Source organism: Lutjanus erythropterus, chromosome 11 (genome assembly GCF_056507025.1).
Source record: "Lutjanus erythropterus isolate fLutEry1 chromosome 11, fLutEry1.hap2, whole genome shotgun sequence".
Classification (NCBI taxonomy): domain Eukaryota; kingdom Metazoa; phylum Chordata; class Actinopteri; order Lutjaniformes; family Lutjanidae; genus Lutjanus; species Lutjanus erythropterus.
Window position 1 is genome coordinate 25,687,786 of NC_139327.1, and position 23,543 is coordinate 25,711,328.

General features: G+C 39.8%; 1 protein-coding gene across 2 annotated transcripts in view; it reads left to right on the top strand.

The window, feature by feature from the left end:
• The first annotated feature begins 7,766 nt into the window (after positions 1 to 7,766).
• Positions 7,767 to 23,543, top strand: part of dclk1a (doublecortin-like kinase 1a) — an 85,080-nt gene continuing 69,303 nt past the window's right edge. Inside the window, exons 1-3 of one of the 2 annotated variants that reach the window (XM_084729809.1) lie at positions 7,767 to 7,966; positions 8,506 to 8,901; positions 11,266 to 11,615. In XM_084729809.1, the coding sequence (XP_084585935.1) occupies positions 8,541 to 8,901; positions 11,266 to 11,615 (711 nt within the window). In that variant the 5' untranslated portion in view covers positions 7,767 to 7,966; positions 8,506 to 8,540. The remainder of the gene's footprint in view (positions 7,967 to 8,505; positions 8,902 to 11,265; positions 11,616 to 23,543) is intronic. The other variant, XM_084729808.1, reaches the window with a different exon arrangement.

Sequence of the window (23,543 nt, forward strand, 5' to 3'; positions counted from 1 at the left end):
GCCAGAAGCTGTTTCATTCGTGTTTGTGAAGAAATTCGGAGGATGGGTTTAGTTTTGAATTGAAACACAGGACGTGGTCTTACTGTATAGCGTGGATTCATCATTTTCTCTGGTCCCTTTAGGTTTATCTTCCTTGTTCAATGATTGGTCTGTAAGTACAGTGACGTCAGATTAATTAGCTCACAGATTGTGACCTAAAATTAGGTTTTGAGACAAAGAGGCCAAGGGCAAAGAGTAATTCACAAGTGAGATTTATGCTTGCTGCGACTTAATGTCCAAGGCTGGCACTGGCAGTGTGTTGTAGTGACAAGGGAGGTGGCCCTTTAACTAGAAGGGCAAAGATCAAGCCCTGGTGTCAGCAAGCATCTGACCAGCTGAACTGACCTTTGGCATGACACTGAATGCTCAGCCACCTTCAGCTATGTTAGAACAACACTTCCTCACATCAATTAAAAATAAAAAAATTTATTTTTAACAGCAGTATGTTGTTTGAAAGCACATGATAGCACTAGTCAACCCACTTCATTCCACTAATCACTTTAATGTGGTGATTAAAACCAGACAGGGAATGATGAATGTTGCTAACACCTTTTTATGGTCCACCCACTGAGACTTTACAGACTAATTGTAATAATATATGTAGAAGTATGTAATATATGTAATCATTATGTTGATTATTAGGTGCATAACCAATTAGCATCTGTAGATTTTTCATTTGGACTGTCCAAGAGAAAGCAATAAAGAGGTCGACTGTAATCACATACATTTTTAAACATTTGTTTAATAAGAAGATTAACTTATAACTTTGCTGTAACAACTTGTAAGAATATTTTACAACATTCATATGAAAGAAAACATTTACTTAACCAGTGTAGGAACATAAAAGTGAAAGCTTACAAATGTTCAGCATTGATTAAAGAAAAAACACATGGTGAGCATTGGTGTATTCAACAAAGCTTAATGAAGTGGTTTGCTGCTTGTTTTTAAATTGTTGAACATTTGTGTGGCACAGATTGAATGAGAAGTTCAAACTCAAATTAATTATTCTGAGAACATGTAGGTATCTTCATGAATTGTCACTTATACAAGTCTCTTTGTTTGGCTTGTACTCTGGGACTGAGTTTCACCAACAAAGATTAAGATTAAAATTAAGTTGAGCTCTGTTGTACAAGTCTCAGTTCAGTAAATCCAGTTTTCTTGAATACAGTTTAATCAATATGGTAATGTGTGCTTACCCAAATTTAAATAAATAAAAATGAATTAAATTTGGTTGCCATCAGGACATCCTAAGTATGAATGTTGTGTATGTGTATGTTGCATTGTTTTCTAGCTAGCTAAAAAGTAAAATAAAAAGTTATGATTTGCCTGCTAGCTTAAAAAAGTTGTATTGTTTGCTAGCTAGCTAAAAAGCTAATAAAGCTAATTTGCTAGCTGGCTGAACAAAAATGTTATATTGCTTGGTAGCTGGCTAAAAAGTTATAGTATTTGCAAGCTAGCTTATAAATTTAAAAAAGGTTTGCTAGCTAACAAAAAGTGGAGTTTAAAGTTTCAGTGCAACAGAATGAAATTTAATTTATGTTTAGAGTAAAAACTAAACTGAAGTTTAAATTTAATCTTTCTCAACTGTAAGCCAGTTTAAAAGTGTGCTGCAACATAATTTAAAGTTAAGCCATAATTTAATTACGTTTAAAAGTGAACTTGTTTGCCATCCAGCCTATAGATAGTCTATGAAACATATACAGTCAGAGTGACTGAAGTCCAAACAGTGTCAACATTATTAGGATCTCACAGAGTCAGTCACTAATTTATCAGTCCATTCATTCAATAAACTGACTCCAAAAAGTTTCACCTGGTGACATCATCAATCCAAACGCTAATGTTCTTAATTTTCAGCTCCAGGAGACATTTGTTTCTATTTGCTGTTATTGACTTTACTGTCTAAAACCACTGTTACAGCACAGTGTGAAGTCTGTTTCAGGGTGTACTGTATTTTTTCTTTACAGGTCCACTCATATTTCTGATATAGTTGGCTGACTTGGCGCACAGTCCTAAATGCGCCGCGGTGACAGGCTGTTTGTCTTAGATTAATGACTTAATTTAAAGCTAGCCAGTCCGTGTTGCCTCGTTGCAAGAGTGAGTACATTTACGGTGCACCACTACCTCTCTTTCCCCTCCTTTTCCCTCTCTCTCTGTTTCATGCACAAGCTCATTTTGGTCCAACTCACTGCATCCTGCTCATGAATCACACAGTGCACAGATGTCTTCAGCTGACAGGTGAAACACGGTGACAAATCACTACAGTATCTGTCAGAAAACCGCGGATCACAACACTGCTGCTGCCTGCTCATGCTAACTCCGCTAGGAGTGTGCTGCAAACAGTTTAGTGTACTTGCAAGTGCACATGTGCTTATGTAAGAGACTTAATTCCAAGTGTGCATTTATATACACTCTTAGAAACAAAGCTGCTAGCTAGAACCATCAAGTGTTCTTCAGCTTGTCCCCATAGGTGAGCAGTTTTTTAAGGAGGTTTTATTTGGAACCCTTTCAGAGAGTTCAACCTAGGACCCAACATAAAGGGGTAAACCTAGAACCATCTGTTAAAGGTTCAGCCCAGAACCCCACATGGGAGGTTCTACAGTGAAGCCTTCCATGTTGTAACTGTTCGACCCAAACGCTCTCTGGGGGTTCTTTCTAAAAATCTTTTTATATTTACAGGGTTTTTACTCTAGAACACACACAGAGGATTCTACTGGCAGTCTTTTCATAGTGTAATGGTTCCACTCAGAACTCTCTCTGTGGTGTCTATGCAGAACCTTTCCAACTTCTAAAGGTGCTCACAAGAACCCACCATGGGGGTTCTACAGAGAGCCTTTCTGTATACCAAGGGTTTTATATAGAACCCATTCAGGGGGTATACTGAGAACTTTTCCATATTCCAATAGGCTTATCTAGAACACACCTATGGGGTTCTATAGAGAGCCTTTTTTTTATATTTCCAGGGTTTTATCTAGAACACACTCAAGGGATTCTACAGAGAACCTTTTATATTAGAAGGGTTTTATTAAGAACACATTCAGGAGATTGTACCGAGAACTTTTTCATATTCCAATAGTTTTGTCTAGAACACACTTAGGGGATTTAATAGAGACCCTTTTTATATTCCAGGAATTTTATCAAGAACACAACCGGGGGTTCTACCATGAACCTTTTTATATTCTAAAAATTTTATTGAGAACACACCCACGGGATTGTACTGAGAACCTTTTCATATTCCAAGGATTTTATCAAGAACACACCCAGGGTTTTATCAAGAACATGCTCAGGGGATCCGACAGAGAACCTTTTATATTTGAAGGGTTTTATCTAGAACCCACTTAGGGGGTTATACTGAGAACTTTTGCACATTCCAAGAGTTTCATCTGGAACATGCCCAGTGAGTTCTACTGATAACTTTTTTTAAATTCAAAGGATTTTATCCAGAACCCACTAAGGAGGTTCTGCCAACTTCTTCAATGATTTGAACAGTCTTTGAAGAACTCTCTCTTCTATAAATGGTTCTTTGGATGAAAATGTTTCTTAGTGATAGCCTTAGACTTACAAAGAACCCTTGTCAAACCGTTTCTTAAAAAAAAAAAAAAAACGGTTCTGGGTTGTACCTCAGCCCTTCAAGCAGAACCCTTTTGGAACCCTTTTTTCAAAGCGCGTACAGACACATGAAGTAAATATGCAATGGAATTGACATTAGAGCTGGACTGTACATTAAAACATGTAAGATGAGACAGATGTTCACTTCCGTCCTCATGTTCGCTCACCACACTGTGCTGTATGAAATGGTAAAGATGTTACTGTAGCTTAAAGATGCACTGATTACTGACAGGATGGAGGGAGTATCTTTGTACACGAGCATCTGTCAGCAGTCTGTGGGTGGGTTTTTAAAGGAGGCTGTGAAATTAAGACAGATTTAATTTTCAGAATTATTCCAGATGGGATTTGCCAGAATATGACTCATCGGTCCATCTATACGCATCTTAATGAGCTCCAACTTTGTGTTCATCATAATTCACTTTAGCAAATTACAGATGTGCTGTATTGTGCCTTTACTTGTGTTTTTAGCATCTTTAAAACAACTTTTAAGGGTCAAAAAGAGGCACTGACAGACGGTCTTGGCATAAAAAAACTTCATCTTTTGAGGGATAAAAGATCATAAAACTGTCTGATCCACTTGAAATGTGCTCTGTATTGTTTAATTTACAAATAAAATAAAATGTTCCCACAAAGACACTTTGATAGCCTTTAGTCCTAAATGCCAAAATCCACCATTTCTCTCTATATATACAAGTCAATTGAATCTCAGGAAACTGCTTAGTCATGCTTCAGAGGCAAAGATGACCTCTATGAAGAATTGCACCCACTTTATTCTTTATACAGAACCGGTAGCCCCAAGCTTATTTCGGCAGTAATTAGTCAGATGCAATGCTGATTCAAATGTGCATATAAATAAACTGTTATATTCTCTTTGCTTGATTACTTTCAAAGTTGCAGTAACAGAGTTGCACAAACTAATTTTTTATTCTCCCTTATTTACTCATTTGAATACATACGGACTCTCCGAAATATCAGATGTGACTTGCAAATACTCAGGCATTGAGAATGGAAATGAGACCATGGTTCTGCTTTTAAGTCCTTCACCCTGTCCTCCATTTTTTTTCCCTGCGTTCCCCCACAGGTGCCCTGTTTTTAGATTAATATAGACAGGAACACCTTGTCAGGAGGACCTCAGCTTGTGACGCACGCTGGGTCCTTGTGCATGGAAGCACATTTCTGCCAATGTGATAAATAAAGAGATCCTGTAAGTCATAGTGATGAGAAGGATTTCTCAAAAGAATGACCTGGTTTATCAAAATAATGAGCTAGTTTCTCAAATTAAGTAGTTACTATCTCAAAATAATGTTAAACTTTGTCAAAATAATGACTTAGTATCTCAAATTATGACTTAGAATTTCAAAAATAATGACTTAGCATGTCAGAATAATGACTTAGTATTGCAAAATAATGACTCAGTATGTCAAAATAATGATAAACTTTCTCAAAATATGGATTTAGTATCTAAAACTAATGACTTGGCATCTCATACTGTAACTTTGTATCTGAAAATAATGACTTAGCATGTCAAAATAATGATTTTGAATGTCAAAACAATGACTTAGTTTGTCAAAATAATGAAACTTTCTCAAAATATTGATTTAGTATCTGAAAATAATGACTCGGCATCTCAAATTATAACTTTGTTTCTGAAAATAATGACTTAGCGTGTCAAAATAATGATAAACTTGCTCAAAATATTGATTCAGTATCTCAAAATAAAGACTGAATATATCAAAATAATGACTTGGCATCTCAAATGAGTGATTTATTACCTCAACATAATGAAACTATCTCTCAATAACAGACGTAAATACTAACTCATTATTTTGAGTAAATTTCTGATTTTTTGATACTCATACTCATTATTTCCAAAAAGTTCATCATTCTAATGACTGACAGGATTTTAGAAGCAGTCATAAAAATGTGATCACGTATTGTATTTGACCCTTAAAAGGTCTGATATATTCCTGTAAATTGTGGATAAGATGATCTGGATGGGTAATGTGATATGTGAGCTTTTAAAACGAGCATTAAAGAAATGTCAGAAACATTATGGAAATGCAAAGAAAGTCAAACAGTTCGCATAATAAAGCTTGGACATGTTCAGCAGGTAAAACAACATGTTCAACCTGTAAATACAATAACAGACAGACAGTATTTGAAGAGAGTGGGGCTGCAACTTTCTCCATCACTGGCACAGATAAATGCTGCTGGATAACACACACACACACATAGCTCATCAGGGAGTGGTGATGGAGCGGAATTGGGTGGTCTCCAGAGGCCGGGATGTAGGTCAGTGGTCTTTATCTCTTCCATTGCTCGGAGAGACTATTTCCTGCCATGACATACAAACAAACTTCAGAGCTTATGGGAGGAAACAAGCTTATGATAATGAGACATCAGCATCCTCTCCAGCTCGCAGCTCCCTGCCTTCATGTTGCTGTTGCTTGTATGTTAAAATCGTTTAACACAGTGGAACTGAGTAAAATATCATACTTGTCACACTGTGTTTGGATCACTGCGAAAAGCTGCTCTGCGTAGACTGAATCACATAGGTTGGGTTTTGGCTGCCAGCGTATACATTGGAGTGAGCGAGTTATGTAACGCCTCACGTGCAAATACTGCTGTGGGTTAAACATAATGCTGCTCTGTGCTTAAAGTCTCAGTGTTTTAATGAGACGTGGTTAACCCTTTCACACCAGATTTTAGAACTTAAACTTCTTGTTTTAAGGAAAATTCATTCACAAATGCTTTAGAGACGAACAATGCTAGAGTTTGGGGGCTGATACAGATATTTAGGAGTAAAAGAAAAAATGTAGGGAGAGCTGCACTGGGTCAAAAAAATATTCTTGGTAATACAACAAAAAAGGTACTCGGGTACTCTTCAAGGATAAGTCCTGAAAATATCTGAGGCATTTACATTACAGCCATTGCCTTTATAAAATAGTGCCTTGGATATTTTCAGCCTGCTAACTATCACTTTGTACTTTCATTCACCACATGCACACAGCGGCCATTTTCCTGACGTCACACCCTGGGTGGGAAGCTCAAATGTCACACTGCTTTGTTCCTGGGTATAATTTGTATAAACATAGAGGATCTGACAAATTGTTACCATGTCAGAATCACAAAAGAATGACTTAGCATGTCAAAATAATGATAAAAATATCGATTTAGTATCTCAAAATAATGACTTACAATCTTAAATAATGGCTTAATCTATCAAAATAATGACTTAGCATCTAAAAATAATGATAAACTTTATAAAATTATTGACATAGTATCTCAAAGTAATGACTTGGCATGTCAAATAATGAATCAGCATCTCAAAATAATGACTTGATATATGAAAATAATGACGAAGCATCTCAAAATAAAGAGAGAATATGACAGATTGCTAGTATTTCACCCCTTTTCTGATTGATCAGCAACTGACAAGACAATGGATAGTGAATTTTTTTCATTTTCATCTTCAATATCCATATATCAACCAATATTCTGTATTTATATGTTTTACAAAAATCCAAAATGACATCAGGGCAGAGGATACAGACTATTTATCAATAATAATAAAAAACACAGAACAACTTAAATTAAGAAAAGGGATCATTAAAAGAGATCAGCATTATTTTCTGTTAACAAAAATATTGGACAATATACGCAGATACAGATTTGATATATATGTCAAATGGAAATGAGCACATAAGTTAAGGGAAAAATGTTTTTTATGTTTACTTCTCTTAATTAAGCTTGATGTGAGTTTAATGAAAAAGCTCTTTTATTTGCATCAGATAGGGATGATCGAGTCGAGCCCCCCAGTCGACGCGTGTCTTCGGGGTTTTGGGGGGGGGGTCGTGCAGGACCAGCAGCATCCCCACAGCACGGGTGTGAAGCGTGGGTCCGCATCCTAATGAGGGGTGGGGGCGCTGAATGAAAATCACGACAGAGTGACGTGGAGGAGGACAGAAGAGGAGAAGGAGGAGGTGGTGGGTGAAAAGAGAGAATGGGAGGGGAAGCAGCTGCTACCTAGTCCATTTCCACAGACACACACACACACACACACACACACACACTGGTGTTTGGTTGGTGTTGGTGGTTGTGGTGGTGGTAGTGGTGGTGGAGGAGCACATCAACCGGACAACAAAGGGACGCACAGCGGGGAGGGGGGGCTCACTGCAGCCAGGACAGGACCAAACGTTACATCCAGTCTCCAGAGTCAGCAGCGAGCAGCTCTCTCAACTCTTTTCCCTTCATCTTCTGGTGAACACAGCATCAGTCAGTCTGGAGGTGACCGTCACAGAAGCGTTAATCGCTCACGTAGGTAAGTGTCAATTATTAACTAATCGAAGTGATCGATTATGTGCGCCATTGTCTTAAAACACACTTATTCTTGCTTTTAACGCTTTAATCTAAAGAATAGAAAGTAAAAAAAATACATGTTCCATATTTTAATTATAGTTTAAGTGGTATTATGATCATATTAAGGTGGCAGTTTTACGTTGCGCGATTCCACATGAAGGCTGTTGTTGTCCGGGTGAGTGAGGCTTCTGAATATTTATAAATCAATAGGCTATTATCGATTCGTGACTGGCTCTCTCTCTCTCTCCATCCATCTGCGCACAGAGCAACTCTCTGACAGACAGACAGACAGACAGTGTTGGGTCGTCATGAAGCATGCTGTCCACTGCTCGGCTTAACCGCACTTAATCTGTCATTAGGGGGTTATTTTCAGACGGTACAGTAGCCACGGACACCGGCTGGTCACTTTATCAGCCTCCAAACCTCTCCTCCGCGGTCCCGCTGCGCCTCTTGTTTTTGTTTTGGTGAAAACTTTTCCCCGCATTCCCCCTGTTTTCACAGACAGTACGGCCGTACTTGTGAGCCTGGGCAGCGAGATGGAGATGGAGCACTTCGACGACCGGGACAAAGGTCAGAGAAACAGCCGCTCCAGCGCCAAGATGAACGGGGTGCCGAGTCCGACGCACAGCGCCCACTGCAGCCTGTATCGGACCCGCACCCTGAAGACCCTGACCGCGGAGAAGAGAGCCAAGAAGGTCCGCTTCTACCGCAACGGAGACCGATACTTCAACGGGATAGTGTACGCCATCTCCACGGACAGGTTCCGCACCTTCGACGCCCTGCTGGCCGACCTGACCCGCTCCCTGTCCGACAACGTCAACCTGCCCCAGGGCGTCCGGACCATCTACACCCTGGATGGATCCAAGAAGATCACATCTATTGACCAGCTCATAGAAGGTGGGTGTACAGCATTTTTAAAGTTTAGGACCTAGAACATGATAATGGGAGAATATGATGACCACAAATTGTTGTAGCACTCAAAAATTGATAAAACTGGTCAACAATGCCTCCAAAATACCACGTCAAGACCTCAAGAAACATCACAGACAAATTCATGGTGTGATTTGGTACACTCTTAGAAATATGGGTACCAAAAGGGTTCATCCTGAATGGCTGGGATTCTTCCCAGATGTATTTGCTTCTGAAGAACCCCCTCTTTTGAAGAAAGGGTTAGTCAAAGGTTCTTTGTAAGAACAGAGGTTCCATTAAGATCAACTGCCAAAGAACCCTTTTTGGATTAAAGAGTTGGAGAAACATGGGTGTTAAAATGTGTTTTGTCAATTTAAATGATGGTAATTGTAACATAGATTGTTAAAATGATGGATGATCGCAATATGGTTCTTTGTAGACCCAGTGAAGAAAAGATGGTTACAGTTGAAAAAATATTTAGATCCCCCTGTGAAGGTTCTACATGAAACCCTTGGAATACAAAAGGGTTTTTGGCAGCACTCCCTGGGTGGGTTCTTGGTAGTTAAGAGGTGGAAAGGCTCAGGATGGAACACCCAGGGCCCTTGTCCCCCAATGTGGAACCTGCGCTGTTTCATTACAAGCACCTAATTTTGAACCGTTCTTAGCAGTTCCACCAAAAATGAACTGGTTCAGAATCTGAAAAGCTGGTTCCCATCTGGAACCAAAAATAGTTTTTTTGGGGAACCAAAGTGGGCATGTCATATTCCACAGGTTGCTGTGTTGATGACATCCTTGATTACAATGGTTCTGCTCAAAACAGGTGGAAACGCGGGCTGGTTCATTAGATAGAACCGTGGTTCCAAGGATCTTGAATAGAACTAGTTCAAGAACCAGAGCTTATTTGATGGAAAAAAAGGCACTGAGGGGGTTCTGGCTGTAACCATTACATCACAGAAAGTTTCTTTGTAGACTCATCTCATTTCTCTCTCCAAAATTTACCCCAACGTTGGAGCGTCATTTAGCTGCCTTGCCGATAAGCTAGCATGACACAGTTGGTACCATTGAATGTCTAAGGTCTTTTAGGTCCTAGTATCTTTACCCTAGCTTTAGAGGCTGTTTCAGTGCCCCCTCAGGCACATGGTGAACTGCACTTAGATTTGTAGGTTTATGTGGTTACAGTGCTTTCTCATCCACCTGGACTCATGGCCTTATCAACACCCATCCATCTAAAATCTGCTTGGACACATCTGTCTGTCTGTGCATCTCCTCCCTGTTGAATAGAATAAACTACATTAGACCCATTTACAGGCTGATAGAAAGCAGACTCAACAAGATACTTTTATGGGCACTGCTCTATAAAAGTGGCTCATCCTATTAGGCATGCTGTAGATTATATCACTCATTTGATGGCCATATGGTGATACAGACATATGTTTCGACTCAGATTAGCTCTCTCTTGATCTGTTTTACTCTCTAAGAACACTGGGGGGTGAGTGTCCCCCTGGTGAACTCATGTTCATCCAACCCTTGAAAGTGGACCCTTGGATGCCCCTATGGTAGATAAAACAAAATGAAATGCCCTCTATGGCAGGGGTTCCCAAATTTAATTTTTAGATTTGCTCACTATAAATTACAAGAAATCCAAATAGCCAACCATATTTCTTCCCATGCTGTTCTAAATGATAAAACAATGCAACCCATGCAAGGACCCCTGTTGGTCCCCAGTTCAAAAATCACTGTCCTAATTTTCACTTTTTTTTATCTGTAGTAGTAGCCAGCGTACTAGCTAACAGTAGCTAATGGTAGTGCTGTTTGCTAACAGTAGCTAACAACAGTGTTAGCTAACAGTAACTAATGGTAATGCTGTTTGCTAAGAGTAGTGTTCAGTAACAGAAGCTAAAGATAATGTTAGCTAACAATAGCTAAGGTAGTGTTGTTTTCTAACAGTAGTGCTCACTAACAGAAGCTAACAGTAGTGTTAGCCAACAGTAGCTAATGGTAGTGTTCACTAACTTGTTTAATCCGTACTCTAGGACCCCTGCAGGTACCTAGACCCCACTTTGAAAACTACTGCTGCTCTATACTGTATAATTTTGAGCTTTTAATCTATTAATAAAAGTATTATGCAGCCTGGTGCTAGAAAAATACTGATTTTGCTTTGTTAGGAGATGCTGCCGAGAAGTAGCCAGCCTATGCTACTGTATCTGCTACCTCCTCAGCATTCTTTATCTTTCTTAAAGATTTTTGCTCAACTGTTCTCATCTCTTTTGTTGTTTCTAAGGCTCATCTCATCAACATTTTTCTGAGTAATCTCTCCTTGCTTTTCAATTCCTCCTCCCCAAACCCCAACAGGTGACAGCTATGTGTGCAGCTCTATCGAAGCGTACAAAAAATTGGATTACACAAAAAACGTGAACCCCAACTGGTCAGTGAACGTCAAGGCCTCGGCAGCATCCTCCCGTGGGCCTCCTTCCCTGGGCAGCGCCAAAGCTGGGGCCTCTGAGAGCCGTGAAACCAAGGACTTCATACGTCCGAAGCTTGTGACAGTGGTACGGAGCGGAGTGAAGCCCCGCAAAGCTGTGAGGATCCTGCTGAACAAGAAAACGGCCCATTCCTACGAACAAGTGCTGACTGACATCACTGATGCCATCAAGCTCGACTCTGGAGTGGTGAAGAAGATCTACACGCTGGAGGGCAAACTGGTAGGAAATACAAATCTATCACTGTTTCACTTTCCAAATGCATAAGACTGAGTGTTTTGTATGGTTGTAGAAGACATGAAGTCCATTTCATAGGCATTTTTAGTGTTCTGCTCTATTATAGAAACTTCATATCTTAAGCTGTAAATTATGATAGGAGGAGTCAATTTGGTACAATAGAAGCAAATCCTAACTAACCTAAGGAATCCTATCTTACCCCAGGTTAGGAAACCTTAAATACTCAATCCAATCGCTTATCAGCTTTTATGTCTGTTACTTGGCAACCAACAATGCTTTTCCCATCTCGCTCAGATTAACAGCTGTTTTAACAGAATTAACATCGAAACTTACAAAAAATAGACAAAAAGCAAAGACTCATTTAACTTCAAGACAGATGAATTAAAGGTTTTGGTAACATTTGTCGACAAATCCAAATTTACAACAATACTAACTTGAGAGATAAAAAGTAAGAGAGTGTGCTAAGATATTGTACACTAGTGATACACAGATGAGCATGAGTTGACAAATACGCAAAAACATGAACACGTGCCAGCACAGTTGCTGTTAGCAAACAATGCTACCGTTAGCTACTGTTAGCAAACAACACCGCTATTAGCTACCGCTATTCAGGATTTTGGGGGGTTAGGATGTTTGCGTAATACAGTTTTACTATCTTAACTTAACAAATTAAGATAGGAACCTTGACTTAAGAACTGTTCCTTTTTTCTTAAATTGGGTCCTAACCCTAATTACCATAGTTACAGAGCAGTTAAGATAAGATCTGCAAGTCGGGAAGTTTCTGTAATACGGCTCCCAGAGGATATCAGAATTACAATATATTTGACTTGTTTTTATGGTGGCTGGCAATGCTGATTTTTAATCTGCATTCAGGGTAGCAATATTTCTAAATGTTTCTAGAGTCTTTAGTCTAAATGCCATCTCTGCTAACGCAGTCGGTGGGAGTTGATGTTTTGTGGCAAGTGACACACATCATAAGTGGCTCTATTGAGAAAAATAAACCAGACACTGAGATAAGAGAGTTTTTGTGTTGCTGTTTTGGGCATGGTTTCATGTGCAACAGAGAGATTCAGCCACCCTGCTTTCCTGAAAGTGCTTGTTTTGCATGCATGCCGCCTGAACAGGGTAAGCAAAGACCAACAGGCTGAGAGAAGGATCAAAAATGGCTAAATATTTTATGACCACACTCTCATTTCTCTTTCATGAGCCTTTTATGAATGAATCGTGTCCCCGTTCACAGCCCAGAGCTGTGACGAGAAAGAGCGACACGGAGAACCTGAAAGAGGTCGTGAGGAGGTAAAGATGAAAGAGATCTATGAATGGAGTCTGGGTTCTTCTCACCTACGCTGTAGGAATGTGTGCCAGAGCTGTGCCTCCGAACACGGAAATAAATCAGAGTCACGGCCCCCTTGATAGTCCGCCCACTCATTCAGCTCCCTCTCTCAGCTGTGGAGGAAGACGCTATAAAAAGAAGCAGTATATGCACTGAAACGAGGTGGCCAATGTATGTAGAAATAATAATGATAATAAACTTAATTTATATAGCACTTTTCAAAATACAGGTTTATAAAGAGTTTCACAGACATATATAACAAAAAACAACATAGTGCCATTACAAATCTAAACAATCTCAATGCAAGAGACAAATGGATAAGAATCAGAATGAATAAGAGCAAACAGCAAACAAACATCTAATTCCAAGCCATTTTTAAAGGAGTTTTCTTTACTCTAGCAATGGGGACTGAGAGCAACAGCTGGTTAGTAGATTGGAGAGTATGAGCAAGAGTGTAAGGAGTGAGACGGTCAGTTAGGTATGACAGTGATTTAAAAACAAGTGATAAAATTTTAAAATCAGTCCTAAAAACCTCGGGTAGCCAGTGCAGTGAGGCGAGAATGGGTGTAATGCGCTCGCATTTTCAAGTCCTTGGCTGCAGTGTTTTGTACAAGTTGGAGGCGGGTGAGTGATTTCAGGGGGAGTCTGGTGAATAATGAGCTTCAGCTGTCTAAATGGGTGGAGACAATAATGTGAATGAGAGTTTGTACATTACCTGAAGTGAATGATCTGATCTTGGCAATATTCCTGATTTGCCAGTTGCACTGATACCGATACCAGTATGCCCTCATGTACTCATATTTGTACTCCTAAAACTACTCCAGTACCCTATACCCGATGCCGTGTCATGAGAAGTAGCCACTTCAACACAAGTAATTTAACAAAACATATGAAGACCCAAGTTCAAGGAGTTTGTTAAAGCTTACCCTCTTTTCTTCGTTGTGCCATCATTATCAGTGAAGGACTCGTCCTCAACAACATCCATTAATGACTGCAGCAACTGTGCACCTGTAGACCACAGCCGCTTTCTAGTAAGTCCTGCTGGGTGTAAGCTGGTTGAATGCCTTGGCTAATTTATGCAAAGAAAAATAACTACCACTGCAACAAATCTATTACCCTATTGTCTTGGTTGTTAGTGTTTTCCAGTCCTTCTGGTTGTGGGTAATAAGAGAGCTGCAACTTCTCTTTGCATACTCTTCTTTAGTCTTCCTATTTTCATCTTCACCAAAACAGCATGATAGCACAGTACGCCCGACTTGTGACGTGCTGCAAATGATAATGAAATAATTATTGTATGTAACAGTAAATGTTGGATAAGCCTTCAAGTCTATAATAATGTGGTGGAGCTATTCCAACTGAAACTGCACAGCTTATTAAGAAAAATTAGCACGATAACTTACAAACAAATAACTCAAAAATGTATGTTTACAGTAACCATGGTTACACAAGCAGTGGGAAACAGCAACATCAATTTGTTACATTTAGAAAATGAGGAACATCTGATGGAAATATAACATGTTTTTAAAGTCATCATAAGAACTATAATGGCATTATTAAGTACTCGTATCGGTACTCAGTATTGGCAAGTACTTGTTCTTGTTGTCAGTCTGAAAAAAGTGGCATCAGTGCATCACTAGGTGGGATTATTGAAATCTTTATGGAAGGTCAGAGCAGAATCAAAGGTAACTCCCGAATTTCTGGCCTCATGGGCGCACTGCAGACTCTGAGAAGTTAATGCCTGATTTTTAATAATCCTGTGGTATTTATCTGTATTTAACATGAGAAAGGACTTCATGGCAGTGAGGTCGGCTGTGAGTGACTCAACTGTGGTGAGGTCTGGTGGATTTACAGACAAGTAGATTTGCGTGTCATCTGCGTAAAACTGGAAAGAAATATTGCAATTGTGGATGACTTTACCCAGTGGTATGTAGAAATCAGTAAAGGACCAAGAACTGACCCCTTGGGAACACAGCAGGTAGAGGAGGAGAACATTCCCAACTGATACTGTGAAGGTTCTGCCGCTCAGATAAGACTTAAACCGGTCTAAAGCAGTCCCAGTGATGCCGACCCAGTTTTCTAGACAATCAATTAGTATGCTGTGATCAACTGTATTAAATGCAGCAGAATGTCTGTGCTGGCTCGTGTTCATGTTTTGGTGTATTTGTCAAAGAGAGATTGAAAGATGGCGCCTGTGCCAGCATGTCAAGGGTTCGGGTTGTATTTGTGACATGCTTTAGCTCTCTGATCTCTTCCTGTCTGCCGTCATGTCATTCCCCATCATCATTGTGACTGTCGGTCGGATCTCGTCTCTCTCTGCCTTTCTCTAGGTCACGTCGTAGCTCCAAGATATTGAACATCGCTCCACAGAACCACTTTTCCCCTGGCAGCGGCAGCAGCATCAGAATGACACTATTATTTTGAAACAGATTGTGTTTGACGTCAAGGGCGTCTTGCCATTTTGTGTCGTACAGCAGTGATCATCTCCTAAATGGCCAATTTGTGACTCATTCTCATGAATATGCTCTTTGCCCTATGGGCTCTTTCAGTCTTAATTGCCATCTTAGTTCTCTGTGTTATCATTTACTCCAGTTCTGAAGATTAATCTGCGTGTGTTGGCGCTGGCATGTCGTCCTGAGGACGTCTCTGAAGCCCAGCACTCTATTCATGATGATCCACTGTTAACCTACACTCTCAGAAATCAGAGTTCCAAAAGGGTTCTTCCTGAAGGGCTGAGGTTCTGCCTGGAACCACCATTTCAGTAGAGTCCTCTGGGTGGGTTCTAGCTAAAACCGTTGGAATATAAAAAGGTTCTTCGCAGAGCTCCTGGGTGTATTCTAGATAAAATCTTTGGAATTTATAAAAGTTCTCAGTACAACTCCCCTAAAGGGGTTCTAGGTAAAAACCCTTGGAAGAGAAAAAGGTTCTCTGTAGAAAACCCTGGGTGGATTCTTGTTAGCATTCTTAGAAGGTGGAAAGGTTCTGCATAGAAACATCAGAGAGCATTCAGGGTGGAACCATTACACTATAGAAGGGTTCTCGGTGGAACGCCCTTGGTGTGTTCTAGATAAAAACCCTTGGAATATAAAAAGGTTTTAGATAGAACCCACAGAGAGAGTACAGGTGAAACCATTGCACCATAGAAGGGTTCTCTGTAGAACCTCCCGTAGGGGATTCTGGGTTGAACCTTTCACAAATGGTTCTAGGTATAACCCTTTTATGTTTGGTTTTAGGTAGTATTCTCTGAAAGGGTCCCAGATGGAACCTTTATAAGAGGTTCTACCAGGTTTCTTTGTGTGGACAAGCTGAAGAGCCTTTTATGGTTCTAGTTAGCACCTTTATTTCTAAGAGTGTAATAGGAAGTCAGTCAGGATTTCCTGATCTGACCTGCTGTTAGATCTGCTGCTAGACAGAACAGCCAATAAAAAGCCAGGATCAGGTTTTCCCTGAGAAACCTCCTGCTGGGGATTAAACTCATGCTTTTTGCACAATGCCCACTAACTCTGTGGTTGCCATTGGTAACGGTTATCTTGAAGATTACACAATAAACGCTGCTCTGAGGTTGGAAGTAAGACTAGTATGGCTATTTTTAGACGCTGTATTGATTGGGCCTGTAGGCATGGTAACACGCTCGCTGCCAAATTGGCTGGGCTGGGCTGAGTGCACCACCAACTCCTTCTCATTGTTCTGTGCGATTGTGTATGCACGCGTGGGTTAATGCATGTGGGAGAGTTTGTGATTGTTTTTGTTGAGAGAGCAGAAAACGGAGAATGAGGGAATTAATGATGAAGAAATGAGATAGGACAGATTGGAGCCCTTTTGCATACATGTTGAGAGTGTTTCATACATGAGAGGAAATCTTGGACAAGACTGGAACAGTGTCCTGTTTCTGAATAGGTGAAAGGTCTCAGGAAATGTTAGATAAGCTTGTAGCACATTTAAAATCCCTGTGAAATGTGGTTAATCCAGGTTAACTTGACCATTACAAACTCACAGAAACAGGCTCAGTATAACAGAAAATAAACCCCAGCACGATTAATATATGAGGCAAAATAAAACCTGATTTATGAAATAATTATGAACTAATTACATAAACTTAGTAGAGCTGCATGATTAATTAATGATTATGATTAATGATTGTCAGCAACTATTAAATTAATCACCAACTGTTCTGATAATCAGTTTGGAGTAATTTTTTAAAGAAAAAAGTCAAAGTTCTTTGAGTCCAGCTTCTTAAACATGATTTTTTTCTGGTTTCTTTACTCCTCTGTGACAATAAACTGAATATCTTTGATTTTGTAGACAAAACAAGATATTTAAGACATTTAAGGATGTCATCTTGGACTATGGGAAACAATGATCAATCGATCGATTTAACCACTTTCTGACATTTTATAGACCAGACAACTAAGCAAATAAATAAGAAAACAATTGACAGATTAATCAACAATGAAAACAATCAGTATTTGCAGCCCTAGATTATTTGTTGCCCCTTAAATTAAGGGTGTTTAAGGTGATTAATTGGTTTGAGTTTTATTTTATTTTTTTAAAGAAATAATAGTCTCAGATGTGTTTCCAGACTCAAATATGAATATTTCCTGGTTTTCTTCACTCCTTTGTGATGGTAAACTGAACATTTTTGGGTTGTGGGCAAAACAAAACATTTGAGGATGTCGTCTTGGACTTGGGAAACACAGAATAACATTTTTCATCGTTTCAACCCTATAGCTGTTTCTGGATATACATTTAAAAATCATAACAATACATGGATGAGTTGCTGCAGGAGGGATGTGATGACTAGTGACCAAACTGTACGTTAATGACACCTATACATATATAAATTATTGAATATCAGTGCTCTAAAGGTAATTACCTGAGTGTGCATTGGGATAAGGTTACTGTAAGGGTTAAGTGGAGTATGTGCATGTGTGCGCATACAGGTGCGTCTTTTAGTGTGTGTGTGGGCTGCTGCCGTCAGCTGAGCCGTGTGTCAGTCATTGAGCTTGCAGCAGAAGTAGGTTTCTGGGCCTGGCTGCCAGTAACGCTGAGTCCCAGCAGAGCCGCAGAGCCTAGAGAGAGAGAGAGAGAGAGAGCATCTGACAACCGGAGCTCAGGCTCCTGCCTTCATTAACCCCTGTAATGAGGCCAGAGACGGTGGGGCGTGAGTTATATGTGCGACCCACAGCCCTATTCTTCTTCTCTTTCTTGTTTCTGCAGTTGTTCTCAAAGATTACAGCAGTCTGCAAGACTGTATGTGTTTGTTTTACACTATTACAAGTAAAGTCAAGTCAGTTTTTATATATACACCATCTGTCCTTATAGCCTTGATTTGCGAAAGGAAAAACTCCCCAAAAAAAACTTTTAAAAGGGAGAAATTGCAATTAATTCATGTCATTATTTTTTCAGAAATTTTTCCAGAAGTTTAGTTAAGTTAAAAATTGCTGCAGCTGAAGTGTGCTGAGATGAATAATGGATTATTTTTTTGGCATCTAAAGTTGGGTTAAGAGTTCAACTCTTCTCAGGCACAGTCAGTTCTCTTATTCTGCCTCTTTATTTATGTGTGGGTTGATGTGTATATATCTGCATTTGTAACTGAGGGCCAGGGCTGCACAGTATTGTTAAAATAAAACAAAAAACCACATATTGTGATTATTTTGACAGATATTGTGATTCTGATATGAGCTAGCGTTTTGCTAACATTAGCTGACTTAAGGCTTTACTATACTATAGTCAATAGGATAACTGAATTTGGCTTTTGATACCAAAACAACACTGTTTGAGATATCCTACCTTACTTTGAGGAGAACATTTCTGCCAAAAGCATTTTTTTAATCTTACAAAGGAACCCAAACTTGTCCAGTCACAAGGGGCCATGCATTTCAAGGGTCACTAACCATCTGCAGTGTTTCCACCTGCATGTTTTATATGAAACTATGATTTTTATGTTTGTTTTTAAATGCCACTGTTACAGCATTTCCTGTTTGGCTGGATAGTCTCCTTTTATGTTAGCTCATGCTAACAAAATTCTTACTAAATAGTTAGCTCACATTTGATGTAGATTAGTTAGCTAGGTAGCTAGTGTTTTGCTAACATTAGCTAGGTGTATCAGATTTAAGTAGCTAGCTAACAGTTGGTATAGATTAGCAAGTTAGTTAGCTAGCATTTCACTAACATTACCTAACTTAAAACTTGTTTCACATATTACTAATATGATAACTTGAGTTTAGCTTTTGATACCAAAACAATATTATTTGAGATTCCTCACTCTGATGAATATATTTCTGTCAAAACATTTTTTTAATTTTACAAAGGAACCCAAACCTCTTAAATTTAACAGTAAAAGTTTTGTGAACACAACATGAACTTGGCTTGAATTAGATACAGAATATAACTGAGATTCTGTAACTATCTGCACTGTTTATTTACACTTGCATGTTTGTTATAAAACTATGATTATGTTTGTTTTTAAATGTCACTGTTCCCACATTTCCTTTTTGGCAACGTTCTGGGAGAACAGATTATAGATAATGAGATGGGGGATAGAGACAACATATGACAGGCTGTGCAAAGCGAGTCTCTGTGAGCATCTGATATAGTTACTTTGCCCACTGGGAGCTTACTCTTCTGTGATCGTTTTGGATATCGTGTTTCTGTCTGTAACACGAGCAACTGAGTGAGAAAGAATATATCGAGTTCCACCCCCACTGCCATATTGATTCTCCCACTGTCTCAGGTCTCACTGATAGGTGGTATTTTTAGCACCGTCCCCTCTCCTTTGGAGTTTACCACAACCTCATATTGCTCTGCGAGCCCCTCACCTTGGCCAGTTTTTATGATGATTTGATCTAGTTGCCTAGGAACTGGCCGACCTGCTGTGATGTCATACAGTAGCAGCGCGGCGGGATGGTGTAGCTGGACCGGTCTGATCAAGAAGATAGACGAGCCATAAGTGGCTTAGGACGCGGACATGGCTGGCCTATTAATACATCTAAGCTCTGTTTACACACACAGACACAGGCACGCACACACACACACACACACACAGACAGACACACACACACACACAGACACTGGGTCGGACCCCAGCTGCCGGCCTTGAGCCTCGCAAGACTCACGCATACTTAGGCACAAATAGTGACAACACTCTTTTTAATGGACTCATGTAGATTTCTGCTCATGCATCAGTAGCCATTAACTGCAGGCATTTATCAACCAGTGCATGAAGTGATGGCACTTAGTCTTCTCTTAAGTTTTAAGGTTGCATTCTGTTTCTCAGCATCTCATTAAAGAGCTCTGTTAGTATGTAGCTCAGTGGGTTCAGCATGGATAAGAGGTACAGTATGACACGGCTTATTTACACAAAATAATGTTAACGCTTTAATTTCAATCAAATGTCAAAATGTTTTCCTACTCCCCCCACCACTATCTATGCATATAGTTTTGCTTTTATTTGACCAGTTAATTTTAGAGTTTAGATTTAAAGGGGCACTACAGCACTTTAGTATTGCACTTCCATAAAGCCAGAGGACTCACAAGAGTCAGATAAAATGAAAGGGTGTTTAAAATCGAAGCAGCAGAGACAGAGTTACCCTGACCTTTATGTCTCTCTTATGTAACTGTTGAGCGAGCTTGTTACTCAGTGAAACCTCGGTCAACTTTTTAATTTCCTGTTTCCTGTACTTTTATATGCTTTGTGCAAGGCTTGTCTATGTTGAAAAGAAAAAAAAACTAATTTTGTTAACGGTTAAAAGATGTTGCTTCGGGACCTATAAAAACAACATATGTTGACTGAATCACCATGTTGTCACCATGTACAGTCACTCCTGGCTAAACAACTGGCAAATATGGAGATATGTAAAATCGACAAATTTGTTTGTTCTTGTGTCATTTCCAGTTTAAAAATATAGTTAAACTTTGTGGTCTGACCTGGTGTTAGAATCCGCCAGCTGATAGTTTGCGTCTGGGCAGGAGCTTTCATGCTCTCCCCTGTGTGGGTTTTTCTCCAGGTGCTCCAGCTTCCTCCCACAGTCTGAAGACATGGAGGTTAATTAAGTTATTCGGTGACTTACTCATTTGTGTAAATGTACATGTGAATGGCTGTTTGCATTTATGTGTCAGGCCTGTGGTGAACTGGTGACCTGTCCAGGGTGTATCCTGCCTCATGCCCAGTGTCAGCTGGGATAGGCCTCAGCCTCCCTTGACCCCACAAAGGATAAGTGGTTACAGATAATGGATGGATGTTAGCTAAACACTCGGTACAAATGTTGTTGATTAGCTAGCTAGCTCGTGTTTTGCTAACATTAGCTATCAGAGGAATTAGCTATGTAGCGACTGATGCAGATTAGCTACCTTGTTAGCTAGTGTTTTGCTGACGTTAGCTATCAGATGGAATTATTGAGCTAGTTAGTTGGCTGGCATTTGGCTAACTTTAGGTAAATGAAAGGTGACTATATGTCACATTTACAGGTTGTCCAGCGTTATCTTTGAAATATCTTTAAAATTTGGTTTTCTTTTTGAGCCTAGCACATAACATATCTAAGAACAGGACACAGTAAAAGAGAAAGTTGAAAGTCCCTCCTCTGCTTTGTAAATGCCTTTTATCCAGAATACCCAGGACGTTATTGGAAAGAGATGCTTCTGTTGTTGTTGCCAAATACTGTATGCATAGTATCCTACTGTGACTCGTGTTCTTGTGTTTAGCTGTGCTATTTGCATGGCTATAGGGATGGCAATGCAAACATGAAGGCGTGGAGGAATTTTGCACAGACATTCATGATCATTCAGATCACTTGACTTTTCCTTTAGCGCACCACCAGCATGTTGACATTTTTGGCTTTTAGTGAAATATCTCAACAACTATTGGATGGACCTTGAAAACTAAAGACATTTCTAACAGCCTCAGCTGTAGGCCTATGCTAGAATGCTAGCACGTTAAATTAAGATGTTATATACCTTCTTAATATCAGCATGTGGGCGTTTCTCGTCCACTCCATTTTATATAGGGCTTTTATGATACTGTGGCATGTTTTCATACTAATGAAACAGACATATGTTAAATAGAGGTAATATGTAGGAGCAGATTGTGGATAATCCACTTGTTTGCTATCTGCAGTGCAGCTCTCACTTCTCAAACCGCATTGTTGGCCTGTTCTTCTCCTTGTTGGCAAGGCTGAAGAGCTTTTAATATCCTTTTATCTTCCTCTTGTGTTTTTCTCTGCAGCCTCCTTCTTCTTCCCTCTGTGTCTCCCTTCCTCCTTATACTGTGTCAATACTGTGTCCTCTTCTCTCTCCATCTGCGTCATTTTTTCTCCTCCTACGTAATGTTTAGTTGTCTTCCTGTCAACAAATTCGCCCTTGTCCATGCTTCTCTGATATTCTTTGTCTCACCTTCGTTTTTTTCTCAGCCTGTCTATCTCTTGCTGTCAACATGCCATTGTTTTTACGGCTGTTTAGCCCTCATTTAATTAGCACACTCGGCATGCACCCCCAAATCCTTCGGCTGCAACATATGGCATCTCTCTGTCTCTCCCTCCTCCCCTGTCTGTGTGTGTCCCTCTGCTACGCCATCCCACCTCCATTTTTCATTTCTTTTCCTCGGTTTGTCTCTCACTTTTTTCTGAGTTTTGTCCCCTCCCTGTCTTCTTCCTCCTCGCTGGCCTGTATCCAGCTCTGCAGGGACAGTAGAGTGGGTGCTACAGCACAGACGTCACTCATAGAAAATATTTCATATTATGAATGGAGTGCAGAGATTATGTTCAAAAGCATTTAGCTTTCTTTTTTAAATCATTATTTGATGGATGTATGTTGATGATGTCACTTTTTGTTCTGCGTTAGGAGGATTGTGGGAAGCAAAGTCCATCTGCTCCTGCTGATCTGCTGAGTCACAGCGACTCAGCACAGCTTGGTGTGTGTATGGGGGAGAGTGTGAGAAAGTGTGTCATGCATCTAGTATACTGTGTATTTGTCACACTCTTAGAAATAAGGGTTCTAAAAGGGTTCTTCGTGAACGGCTGAGGTTCTACCACATTTCCTCTGAAGAACACTTTTGAAGAAAGGATCTGTCAAGGGTTCTTTGTAAGTCTAAGGGTTCCATTGAGAACCATTTTCATCCAAAGAACCCTATGTAGAAGAAAGATTTCTTCTTTTGTCAAGGTTTTTTTGTACCATTACATATAAAGGTTCACAGTAGAACCCTATAGGTGGGTTCTAGAGAAAATCCTTATAATATAAAAATGTTCAAGGTAGAAACCCCAAAGAGGCTTTTGGGTGGAACCATTTCACTATATAAGGATTCTCGGGAGAACCCCCAGGTGGGTTCTAGATTAAAACTTGAGAATATAAAAAGGTTCTCAGTCGAACCCCCTCAGTATGTTCTAGATAAAACCCTGGGAATATCAAAACATTTGTTGTACAACCCCCTGAATGAGTTCTAGATAAAACCCTTGGGATATAAACAGGTTCCCTGTGGAAAGATTCTGGATAGAAACCCCAGATATGAGTCTGGGTGGAACCATTACACTAGAGAAGGTTCTTTGTAGAACCCCCTAGGTGGGTTTAAAAAACTCTTGGAAAATGTTAAGGTT